The sequence below is a fragment of the Erpetoichthys calabaricus genome, chromosome 6 (genome assembly GCF_900747795.2).
Source record: "Erpetoichthys calabaricus chromosome 6, fErpCal1.3, whole genome shotgun sequence".
NCBI lineage: Eukaryota > Metazoa > Chordata > Cladistia > Polypteriformes > Polypteridae > Erpetoichthys > Erpetoichthys calabaricus.
The window spans coordinates 129474392-129487871 of NC_041399.2; the positions used below are offsets into that span (position 1 = coordinate 129474392).

The window sequence follows — 13480 nt, forward strand, 5'->3', positions numbered from 1 at the left end:
ATGTAATATCTAATAATGTTTAAATAAGCTCATAAAAATAAATTTTTATTTTATTTAATTCTCATTATTGTCTTATCTTAAGGAGCCAATGATAAAAAAAAAGTACCTGTACATTGCAGTAAATGGTTGCACCAAAATATTTTTAGTTTAGGCATGATATGGAACTTTTTGCTCAGGAAGGTCAGGATAAAATTAATCTTGGAGTAAACTACATATTTAATGAATCAGTATAATTTTTGTTGTGGTTGTGTCTCTTGCTACATTAATCTTAGTTACTTGTATTTTATTGTGTATAAATATTCTGCTGATTTCAATTTAGAATACTTTGATATTCTGCGTTCTTTTGATGGTGTGTATTTTTTGAAAATATAAAAATTTAACTGCATTTCTCTTTTTCTGTCTGCCTCTCATTTTGAAATATTGATATTAGTTCTTGTTACTTTTGTTAGTATTTTTAAAGCTCACTTAGTGCTATCTAAAGGCACTTCAAGAAATTTTTAAAAATATTTCATAAAAGAATAAACAGAGTAAATTAGTAAAAAAAGTTTACTTTTGGAAAGAATTCAATGTTTATGAGGGTTTTCCTGGAAGACAGAACATTATTTTAGTGCAGTACTGAAAGATTTGAAGTCTTGGACATTCTTAAGATGCTGCTGTACAATATATTTTAATATACTATTGTGGTTTTATAAGTATAATACACATGTTACTCAAATACATTCAAAGATGGTTTTGGATAGCCTCACACTTCTGACCTTCACAAATGCAGTAGTGTACACACATCAAATTTTAATTTTTTTTGAGAAGCAAAAAAGATAATTGTCTTGATGCTCGACTTTTGATTACATTATTGCTACATATGTAATATTGAGGGACTTTGGGAAAAAAATAATCTGCAGTTAAAGTCAATCGCTTACTGAAGTAGGATTGCACGTGTACGTTTGTCAGCATGCCTGTGTCAATCAAACACGGGAAGCTCTGCCGTCTAGTTGTGATTTTATGCTGTAGGACGATAAGTAAATAAATCAATGTAAACAACATTCAATGTGGCTTTTATATAAGTAACATATACATGTTTTTCATATAAAGACCATAACAAAACATAATCGCAAACAGAACTTTACACTGCAAAAAATGAAATCTAAGCAAGTGAAAAGTATTTATATCATGACATTAGATCTTGTATTCCTTATTGTAAGAATTATTAACTTATCAAAACGTTTGTATTTATGATTTTTTAGCTTACTTAAGCTTTTCTTAAGTAAATTTTGCTCATCCCACTGGCAGATATTTTTGTTAAATAAAAGCAAAACAACTCCCATTTAAAGCTTTTTTGTCTAGTTTTTGTATTTGCATTTTTTGCAGTGTACACAATACCTTGGTGATCTCTGTAAGCCCTGCTGTTTCATTGAAGGACACGTGTGGGGCAGACGGACTGGCAGGATGACGCCCAACCTCTTGCTGCATCCAAACGGTGCCATCTTTCGCTTTTACGCCTGGTGCAGCTGAATCGTTCTTATGTGTGAGTGGACGTTTCTTGTGGGGAGGGCTTCTGTTCTCTTTCTCTGATGTAGAAGTCTCATCTTCATCTGAGTTCACCTCTGTTATAGCACATCTCCATTTGAAAACAGCAGTGTCAGATTGGGGGGAGTGTGAATGTGACTGAGAGAATAAAATTGAATAAAAAAGAAAAAAAAAAGCTAACCTTTACAAGTACCATAAATTTACACCTGCTGATACAGACTCAAATCAAATTTTTGTTTTTATTGTACAATAAGAGCAGCTCACTACTCAAAATGGCAATTCTGGAATGTGCCCAGATTCGATCCTGCAACATCTTGATTATGAGTCAGCAGTTCTTACCGCTGCACCACCCATGCAGTCGTATCAGTGTAGTACCCGAACCCTATTTCTTTTTCTTCAGTTATATTCTTGAATAAAAGTGCACTTGTTTTGTTATACGTGTACCTTTTGTGAAAGTGTTTCGTTCATATTTGGACTCCAGTCTGCACACATTATACACTCCATGTCAAAATTTTGTCGTTAGTACTGTAACATGAAAAAAATTTCTATTTTAGGTATTTGTTCAACATTTCCTGTGTTTCTCGCATTTCCTGTCATCCTACATTTACATAGAATGTTGTATACATGGAACAAACATGAAATGCATGTATATATTGTCACACATGTGCGAGTAGGGGGACGTTGTATGGACCAAGCAAAGGTAATTCCACGCCAGGCCAGGGGGTGGCGGGGTGCACTAAACCTTCACCTGTTATCTCTACACACCAGCCTATCTGATTCAATGCTGATGATGCCAGTTCCGGCACCCAGAAGAAGGTCACTTCCGGATTGGGCGCCCAGGAGAACGTCATTTCCGGCGCACAGGCTGACGTCAGAAGGATATCACTTCCAGTTCCCCTACATCACTTCTGGTCTGATCCCTTAAAGCTGCCATCTTTTACAACCCTCGTCAGTTCTGTCTTGGTCTCAATATTGTCAACAGCTCTGTGCTATTTCAAAAAACCATTTGCAGGCAGGAATATTATGCGGGTGGCTGTCCCAAACCTTTTTACATGTGTCGAGTCTGTTCCTTTTTACGGTGGCGTAGTCGGCAGAATGATGACCTGCTGGAGAGATAAGAAGTCAAACCTAAACCTAGGCTCGACGTACGCTACTAATCCACAACCAAAGAAATATCAGATGGGTAAGTACCGCTCCTGAGTTGCCGAGTGGGCGTCAGTCGGGGCATGTCGGGGAAAGCTTGAGTATGCTTCAACCCATCACCCTGTTAAAGGTCTGGGGAAAGGTAGAACCGGGACCCACAGGATAGAGCCAAGTGCGTCAGGGAACGCATTGAGGTCTTATTATGGGCTCCTGAGTGTGGGGACTGCCCATAAATATCCCACGAAGGGCAAGCCTTTTAATAAAGGTGGGAGGAACCCAGGCTGGCAGGTGAAAAACATAATGGCCTGGACATTCAAACCTGCTAAGGCAGCAAAGAAACAGGCCATGGCTTTATGGACTAAGGTGGTTGGTTGGCTACAACCCCATGAAAGATCCAGCCATCAAATAGCGGAGCAGATGGCCTGCGCTTTATTGCTCCGCAGCCTACCTAAAAAAAATTGCCCAGCCGGCCTGGGGATATACGGATATTGTCTTGCTAGCCGAGACAATAGAACACCTCAGGGCAGAAACCGACTTGGGAGTATCAGAACGGGACTCATGTGAACCCGCTTGTGTCCCTAATACAGAGTCCTGCAGCTATAATGTGAAGCATACTCGAGTGGACCCTGAGGCGCGTCAGCAGGCTCCGCAAAGCAACGAAGGGGTCTGCGGAGTGATATGGGGGGAGGCACGGTGTGCGCTCGCTAATCCTCTGGCCATTTTGCATACGGGAGAAGTGCTAGTTAATGTGATTAAGGTTATAACCTTGACTCTGGCAGTAACATTTCCATTGTTGCTCGCCATTTGGTGTTACCGCAACAGTGGCTCAAGACTAAGACCCGCATTACCTGTGTTCAAGGGGATGTCCTGTATTATAGATCTGCCAACTACATGTCAGGACGGCGTAGTGAAAAGGTTGACAGTGGCGGTGATGCATAATCCTCCATTCCCCTTGATTCTAGGCAGAGATTAGGCTGACATTAACAGCGGTAACACAGTTGCTTCCTCCCCCCGATCACTAGGTCTAGTCATGGACGCTGAATCAGTGCCCTCAACTTCCTCCACGCCATGTATACAGCCGGCTGGGGAGTGGAGTTTGGCCTCTGGTGATGACAGGGAAACACCCGGGATGTCGCAGCCAGACATGTCAACAACAAGCACTGAATCAACTCGGGATGAAACCCCGCCCCTTGAGGTTGAATCCGATCCTCTCACACGTCTGCAGTTTCAATTCAGGCAGACCCTGGCTTCATTTAAAAGGGAGCAGTGGAACGATGACCCCCTTAAGTATGCAAAGAATGCAGTCATTCTGATAGATGGCCAACGCACCTTATATCTGATGCCGCAGGGTCCTCACTTTGTGTTAAATAATGACCTGTTGTACTGGGTGGCAGAAAATGAGGGAAAGATGAGGTCACTGTTGTTAGTACCACGGACTTACCGGCGACAAGTCTGTGAACTAGCACATACCCATCTTCTGGGAGCCCATTTGGGACCCAAAAAAACACTTGAGCGAATTAAGCTCTGATTCTTTTGGCCCAGGATTAATGAGGAGGTCCGCCGCTTCTGCACATCCTGTCCAGAGTGTCAATTGAGGCAGATTCCTAGGAGGGACTGTGCTCCTCTAGTTCTCTTACCCTTAATAGATATCTCTTTTGAGCATATTGGGGTCGACCTGGTGGGACCCCTAGAACCCTCAGCCAGAGGTCATAAATATATAATGGTCCTGGTAGATTATGCTACCCGGTTTCCAGAAGCTGTTCCGCTGCGCTCAGCTACTTCAAAAGCTATCGCACAGGAATTAGTGGGGGTCTTTCCAAGAGTGGCATCCCTAAAGAAATCCTGACGGATCAAGGGACGCCTTTCACCTCGCAGACGTTCAGGGAGACTGCCAAGCTACTTCAAATAAACCATTTAAAGACCTTGGCATGTCATCCTCAAACCAATAGTCTTGTAGAGAGGTTCAATCAAACTCTCTAACAGATGTTGTGTAAGGTAGTCAACTAGGACAAAAGGAACTGGGATCAGCTCCTCCCCCTCCCCCACAAGCCTCCACAGGGTTCTCACCTTTTGAACTGCTATATGGACGACAACCCCGGGGCATATTAGACGTTTTAAAAGAAGGCTGGGAGGAAGAGGCCCTCCCTTCAACAAATATATTGGAGTATATTGAGCAGTTATGCAATAGATTTGAGAAGATTAGACCTACATTGAAAACACACATGGAAAAGGTGCAAGCAGTCCAGGTCCGATGCTGTAACCATGGTACTTCCCTTCGGGAGTTCCGCCCAGGAGATCGAGTCATGGTTTTAGTTCCTACATCACATTCCAAATAACTGGCTTATTTGCAGGGCCCCTATGAAATTAAGGAGAGGAAGGGGCTGGTTGATTATTTGGTGAAACAACCAAATCGTCAACCCAGTGAGCGGATTTATCATATCAATTTGCTGAAACTGTGGAAGGACAGGGATTCTGAGCCCTTCTCCAGACAGCTCCGCTCTCTCTTCGCTCATCAATTTCACCTTAATTTCGGAGATAACTCGGCTTAGTGGGTTACTATCGCCAGTTTGTACCCCGGTTTTCCGAGAGACCAACGCCCTTGACAAACCTTACAAAGAAGGGGAGACCTAATCACGTGGTATGGGATGAAACATCAGATGTTTCAATGATTCAATGACCTGAAAATGGCCCTCATGTCAGCTCCTATATTGAACGCACCTGACTTTTCTATGCCTTTCATAGACGGACGCTTCGGACACAGGTCTTGGAGCCGTGCTGAGCCAAAGTGTCGATGGAGTTGAACACCCCATTATGTACCTGAGTCGGAAACTGTTGGATCGTGAAACTAGGTATGCGGCAGTGGAGTGGGAAGCTTTGGCTATTAAATGGGCAATTACTCAGCTGAGATATTACCTCTTAAGGCGTGAATTCACTCTTGTGACGGACCATGCCCCATTAGAGTGGATGGCTTTGCACAAGGAGTCCAATCCACACGTCATACTGTCAGCAAACTGTACTGCAAGCCAATGCCGATGCCCTAACTCGGTGCTACGACTTCTCGGACCGTCACGCCCAACCTGGTCTGGGCTGAGGTGGGGGGCCATGTCACACACGTGCAAGTAGGGGGACGTTGTATGGACCAAACAAAGGTAATTCCACGCCAGGCCAGAGGGTGGCAGGGTGCACTAAACCTTCTCCTGTTATCTTTACAGACCAGCCACGGGAAAACCTCAGTGCTGACGATGCCGGTTCCGGCACCCAGAAGAAGGTCACTTGTGGCGCACAGGCTGATGTCAGAAGGGCATTACTTCCAGTTCCCCTGCATCATTTCCGGTAAAGCTGCCATATTTTCCAACCCTTGTCAGTTCTGTCTTGGACTTGTCAGTATTGTCAACAGCTCTGTGCTATTTAAAAAAAAAGCATCCCAAAGCGCGATCTCCGTATCTATGGAAGATAGCCTATCAGTTGCTGGGGCAATCACAGGCTCCTGGCGCAAAAGCAAATCCAAGTTGATCGCTTCCAAGCTATAAGTGCCTGTCATTGATGGGTGATACAAGGAACATTATAAATGCAGGGAACAGTATTACTTGGACATGACCCTGTCTGATTGCTGTGTCTGTGTATAGGATAGTGGTAGATCTGGCTACAATAAATAACCGTGCTGTTCCTGTTTTCAGGCTGAATAAAGTTGGTTTTGCTAAAGTGCTGAGCCGCAGCCTCGTGTTTTGGGGAGCAAGACAGGGGATCACATGTCACAACATGTTGCACTCCAACATGGTCAGTTTGGGAAAAATTTTGAGAGAACAGCTGAACAACAGTCCTGATTGCTCCATTATGTTTACCGATTCAACAGGAAGTTGATTATTCCAGCAAGAAACAGGCAGGAAGTGATGATAGATACCTGTGAAAGTGGTCTATAGTGTTTCAGGGAAACAAGTATCTCTTTAAGGGCTCCATATATTTCTGGTAGACTTCTTCCAAGATTTTGTGCATGTAAAAAAGATCTTCTGCACATGCAAAATAAGATTATTTATTTTGCTTATGTCCTTTTAGGAGCTTTGAATTCTGGATTCTGAAGGATGCAGTTTTCTTAAGAGACATGCAGGAAATAAATGCAATTTCCATTTGATTTACCTTTCTCTATCAAATGCATAGAAGGAATGACTGCAGCAGCATCTGACTCCTACATCTACTGTCTTCTAATGATTGGCTGGTAGTTTAATGTTACATTGGGCACCTCACTTTAACGCCTCCAGTTTGAAACTTTCTTTTCTTTTTTGTTTATGTTCTCACAGCCAGGAAAGAGAATAGATTTTTTACTGGAGACTTTACAGAGGGAGAGAGAGAAAGAAAGAAGGGAAGAGACAGAATGGAGTTTTGTCAAATGGAGTAAGTGGGGAGGATAACAGTATCTCTGGTGAGAAACTGAAATACTGGTCACACATGTGCACCTATGGCTCACTCTCTGGGTTCATCTGAAGCAGGTACTACTACCCTGGGTCGAGAGGGGGCACTTGTGCTAACCTTTTCCTCTTTTCTTCACTCTGCAGCAATGAGAAGAAACTTAGACACTTAGACACTCCAGCTGCACCATAAGAGCAGAGCTCCCTTAAATTAAACAGATGTTATCATAGCCAGATGGCTTAATTTATTTCAGATCTGTCCTTCTTTGTATCCACTGTTACTGGAACAGGTTCTGGACCTCTGGGACCATGACCAGAATTAACCAGTGGTGCAGTGGGTCCTGGGTTCCTACTGGTGCACGACAATGCCCGGCCTCATGTGGCGAGAGTATGAAGGAATTGATACCATTGACTGGCCTAAATCCAATATAACTCCTTTGGGACATTATGTTTTGGTCCATCCAACACAGCCAGGTTGCACCTCAGACTCTCCAGGAGCTCAGTAATGCCCTGGTCCACATCTGGGAGGAGAACTCCCAGGGCACCATCCGTCGTCTCATTAGGAGCATGCCCTGACATTGTCAGGCATGCATACAAGCACATGGGGACCATACAAACTACTGAAAATGATTTTGAGTGGTGCAATGAAATTTCGGCAAAATGGACTAGCCTGCCGCATCATTTTTTCACTTTGATTTTTGGTGTGTCTTTGAATTCAGCCCTCTGTAGGCTGATAATTTTCATTTCCATCAAACGATATGGCATCCTTTTGTTCCTAACACATTACTCAGTCCATATCAGTATAGATATCCAGCAGGATTTTTTTTTTTCGCATTGAGATCTGATGTGTTTTCAAAGTGTTCCTTTAATTTTTTTAAGCAGTTTATATAAAACTAGGAGACTACATTTGTTTTGACATTGCTTTCTTCTTCTTAGATTAATGAATGTACATTAAAACAAATTGGTTTTGCCTAAAGTTAATTAATATTTCTTTCATTTATTTACCTGACTATACTATATTCACAGAAAAGAAGATATCTGAGAGGCTGGTTCTTGGCTATATTCGTCCTCTTGTGGTAGATTATCTGGACTCACTGCATTTTGTCGGACAAAGATTAGAGTGGAGGAGGCAATAATCTATAGTAGCTGCTCCACAAGGGTTATTCTCACCTTCACAAAGCTGTCAGGACTGTGAGGATTATGTTTTTTGATTTCTCCAGTGCCCTTCAGTACCACTCAGCCATCCATGTTAAACGATAAGCTCAGAGACTCACGGACAGATAAGTCTATGGTGTCTGTTTGTTGGGCAAATCATAGTTTGCAAGACTGTGTTTCTTATACGGACATAAGCACTCCTTTTTTCTTAACTTTCTGAATAAACAAGCTAATTGAAAGGGCACAGTCAGTTATAGGATACACTCTGGACCTGCTGGAGGTAGTAGCAAAGGATAGAATTAAAACAAAACTGAGTGCCATTATTAACAATGCTGCACATCCTCTCTCTAACACACTAATACTGAGTACTTTCAACCAACAAATTATTCATCAGTATTATGTAAAGAAACGCTCCTGGGGCTCCACTATACCAACAGCAATATGGACTGCATAATGCCTCACTGTGACCATGACAGCCGAGTGATACATCTCTTTCTTTTTAATGTCCTTCCTTTTTAGTTATTCGGGTGCATGTTCACATCATAGCCTGCCTGCCTGCCTGCCTGCCTGCCTGTCTGTCTGTCTGTCTGTCTGTCTGTCTGTCTGAGATGTACATACTGTATTCAGTTTGCAGTGAAATATAATTAGGATGCATTTTTATATATGGAAATATCATTCTTTTTCAAAGAATCGCTTATACACTTTTGTATGTGACAACTTTAATGTTTACATTCATTTAATTTTTGTTAGTAGCATTTTTATACAAATCCTGCTTTTTGTCTTAGTTTTCATTGATAAAACACAGTAACAATAAATTACTTATGTCTGCTTAAAAAGGTTAAAAAACTTAAGAAAATGAATTAATAGCAACAATTTCTTTATACCTACTGTATATTAGCAAACAGATGTTTTAAGAATGAAGTAGATAAACTGTTAGTTTCATTGATAACACTGTTACATTCAGAATTTGAAAATCACTTATAAAAGTAAAAATGATTTAAAGATAAACATAAAATGATAAAATATTGAATCAAAAATATTTCTTAAAAGAAATAAGATCTACAGTTTGTTAGTTAGAGGTCTCACAAAAATATAATGCCTAAAATAAACAACTATTAAAGAATCAAGAGCACAGGCAGTAAAAATGAAATACTGCAAAAATGATAGCAAAGCATCACATTTAAAAATTATAGCTAGACTAATAAACCACATTATCTGATTAAAACAAAATAAAACTCTCTTTTCAGCAAGAACACTTGCATATTCCACTGAAAAGCTGAGATGGCAATATTAAAATGCATTCAAACTCTACCTCTCATTATAGATACTGTCCAGCAGTATATATAATATAAAAGTTTAACCTGGACTGTTGAGTAGTCGGGACATCCTGCATGAGTATGAGATATGTTGCTCACAGTGTTCTGCACTGAAGGTGATAGCAGATATCTGGTCCATAGATGCACTATAATTCAGCTGCAGCTCTTTTGGCTTCTCAGGAGTGGAACCACTTACACTTGTCTGTGGTTGAAGGTCATGGATTATAGTTGTCCACACCTTATCGTCTAAAATAAAGAAACATTCATTTTCAGAATTGGCAACAAAAGCTTTGTTCAAATGCTTTAGCTACATTAATGATTTTTTTTATAAAACAGATCCGAGATTCACAACAAATATTGTTTCCAGCACAACACACAGAATCTCTGCTTTAGTTTTTGTGGGTCATGTTGAAAGGATTTTTCCTGATTACTATAAACATGACCAGGGAAAATGCATTTTATGACTTAAATTTTTTTTTTTAAATATAGGGTGGCCATTTAATCAGTAAGAAACTTCATCAATGTTAACTTTTACATAGCAAGTAAACTGGGGGAGACAAATTAAAATGCTAATGTACTTTTCTGACATAAATAGATATTAAAAGGACCAAGCACATAAAAAGTCTACACAAACTAATAAAATGCACAGGTATATTTAAATTAGATTATTCTAGCATAAAAAATCCTCTGCCTATAGCAAGTGTAATGGATTTGAGACAGAGATCTGAAAAACTCTGCCTTTAGTATAGTAATAATGCCATAATGCTGGCAACAAAAAGACTGAAACTTCCTAAATAATTTTGTAATGTTCCTGCAGCAAGTCATGTTGATCTAGCAAGTTAAAGGTAGAGCTGCTTTTCATACAGCTTATTTCTAACCAGGCTCACAAGAAAACTAATTGAAGAAATAAGATTTCTAATCCTGCAGACAAATAATTTGATTAATTATTTAATAAATAAATTAAAGGCTATGTTCTATTTTCATACTTTATTCTACCTTTTAAACTGAATAAGAATAAAGTTTATTTTTAAATGCAAGTGAGAAAACTTGTTATTAATAATTTCCTACATTTAACTTTTATTATATGTACTATAGGTAAACATTTACCCTGTATAGCAGGCAGAGCACTGTGACAGGATCAAAAGTTCACTCTTTATTTTTCAAATGATTTACAATTAAAAAATCACCAAGTCCAAATTAAACACTTCAGTTCTTAGAAATGCATACTAGAAGCTTATGTCTTCTAAGCATAACAAGTCCCACAGATTTTACTCTAAATTTGCATACAATTATTGGTTAAGTAGAATACAGCATACAGGTAAAATTCTCTTACAACAAACTGCCTGGGACATAAAAAATATTTTGTTGTAATGAAAATTTCCCTGTCATGAGATTCTGTATTTTTCACTATAGTGCTTTCTTTAACTTCATTTGCAATCATTTCAGTAGCTTCTTTTGCCTTAATTTTAATCTTCTCCAGTCTATAAGTTATGCTGACGAGAATTTTTCTCTGCATTTCCTTGTGATAATACACTTTCAGGGTGCGAATGATGACCAAATCCAATGGCTGAAGCACTGCAGTGCTCATATTGTGAGGTTTCTGAACTCTTTTGAGATCCCCCCACCCAACAGGAATGTCACACTGAATGAAGTGCGTCTAGAAGCATGATTGCCGTGTCTGTGTAAGATTGTTTGTCCGTTGCCAGGGCAGGGCAACAGCAGGCTCACAGCGGTGCAGTGAGGCGCCACAGGAGCAAATCCTAAAAGATCGGGGTTGCGCTATAAGTCCCTGTCTTGCACCCCAAAACAAAAGACTTAGTCTCAGTAATTTAGCAAAACCAGCTTTATTCAGCTTGAAACAGGAACAACACGGTTATTTATTGAAGCGTGATCTGCCACTCTCCTATAAACAGACACAGCAGTCAGGCAGGGTCGTGGCCAGGTTAGTGGCCAAGTTATACTGTGCCCTGCATTTACAATGTTCCCTGCATCACCCATTGAGTTTGCATTGGCGGAGAAACGCAGCAGAGCTGTGAGCTTGCTGTTGTCCCGGCAACAGATAAACAGTCTTCCACAGATGCGGTGATCGCACTTCGGGACGCTCTTTGGCATGTTGTCCAGTTGGGGGAGGTCCCAAAAGAATTTAGAAACCTCACATTTTCTTGAATGAGTGCTGCATTAATGGAAATGTTTCTTGAACAAGCATCACTTAACCACATAAAAACGGCTTTTTCGACGTCTTCAAATGCAGCAGTTCGCATGCATTGGCAACCCGAGATTTTTCTTCTTTTTTGCTCGGTCTGTCAAGAAAGTTGACAGTGTCGATGGCAAAATTCCGAATTCACTGGTAACGTTTTTTTTCTTTTTGCAGCAATTTTTTTTCTAATATGAACTGCTATTGTTTTTTCGTGTCTGCCATTTCTATAGGAGGGTGACAATGAGTTAAATTCCAATGGATGTTTTTTCAAATGTTGATGAGTAATAAGTAAAAGGTATCACTGAAAACCACCGAAAACAAAAACAGCAAAAAAAAAAAAAATCAGTATGAGGAACGTTCAAAAAAGAATTTTTTTTTAAAATGTTTCTGTTTGGGGATCGTTGTGCACAACTGAGCTGCGACCACAGAACTAACTGCTCTGGGAATGATTCATTCAGGCATTTCAAGGTCTTTTGGCCACTTCGTTGTAATGAGAGTATCTGCTGAATGTATTTCGTAGTAATGAGATTTCTATAGACTCATGTCATATGGGGAAACTGTCGGGACCATAAAAATACTTCGTTGTAATGAAAAATTCATTGTAAAGATATTGGTTGTAATGGAATTTTACCTGTATATGTATTTTCAGCAAGATATGACTCTTGCATTTCTTCAACATAATAAAATATTGGCATATCCAAAACAAAATAAAATGAGAGCAATATGACAAAATTTATAAGGTTACTAATGAATGAGAAATGCACAAAATCAAAAATGTCTACTAGAGTCTCTCCAAAACTACTTGTATTGATAGTGGCATGATTTAATGCACTAATACAACTAATTAATGTCTGGCCTACCTAATGATTTTGTTTGGCATGCCAATCAGATATGAGTTTGTCAACAACAACGTCTAATTGGAGGAACAAAAAAAAGTTTAATCAGCTTCCTCTTCTGGTCATCAGTCAATGTGCTAGTACTACTAAATACTTATAATTAGATGACATTAGCAGAAATGGTGAGTGGCAGCACATTCAGAAAGGCCGATGGTGAAATGGACATTTCAGCCCTCAATAGACAGATGAGTTTCAAGTCAACAGTCAAGATGGGGAGCATGCACTGGTACAGTGTGTTGCCGCACCCACTACACAACAAAACAACTCGGGATCCCGGTTTGCAACCCCCCAAGGCAGACACGCAGTCCAGTTCCACCCTCCGGAAATGACCTTCTATCTGCTGCAGCCAGGTGTTATGTGGGTGACCCCTTGGTCTGGTCCAGCCACTCGAGTCCCCAACAATGAGGATCTTACAAGCTGGATCACCCTCGGGGAAATGCGCCACTTGGCCGTAGTGCCGTAACTGACGCTCCCTAACAATGCAGGTAATGTGCCTCATTCGAGACTTCACGAGAAACCGCTCATTCGACACAAAGTCAAACCAACAGTACCCAAGGATTTTCCGGAGAGACACAGTACCAAAGGAGTCCAGTCTTCATCTCAGGTCACTGGATAGCGTCCATGTCTCGCAACCATATAGCAAGACAAGAAGCACCAGGACTCTAAAGACTTGGACCTTCGTCCATTTGCATAGATATCGGTAGCGCCACACACCCCTTTCCAGTGACCCCATGCTCTCCCAATTCATCTACTGACTTCATAGGAAAAGTCACGAGAGACATGAATGTCACTGCCAACGTAAGTAAACCTCTCAACAAGGTTAACACTCTCTCCGCAAACAGCCAC

At 40.5% G+C, this 13480-nt stretch overlaps 1 protein-coding gene across 1 annotated transcript in view; it reads right to left on the reverse strand.

The window, feature by feature from the left end:
- The window catches only part of cntnap2a (contactin associated protein 2a), a 1161044-nt gene that overhangs the window by 188159 nt on the left and 959405 nt on the right, over positions 1-13480 (reverse strand). The window contains exon 13 of the mRNA XM_028803276.2: positions 9587-9787. Coding sequence (XP_028659109.1) covers positions 9587-9787 — 201 coding nt within the window. The remainder of the gene's footprint in view (positions 1-9586; positions 9788-13480) is intronic.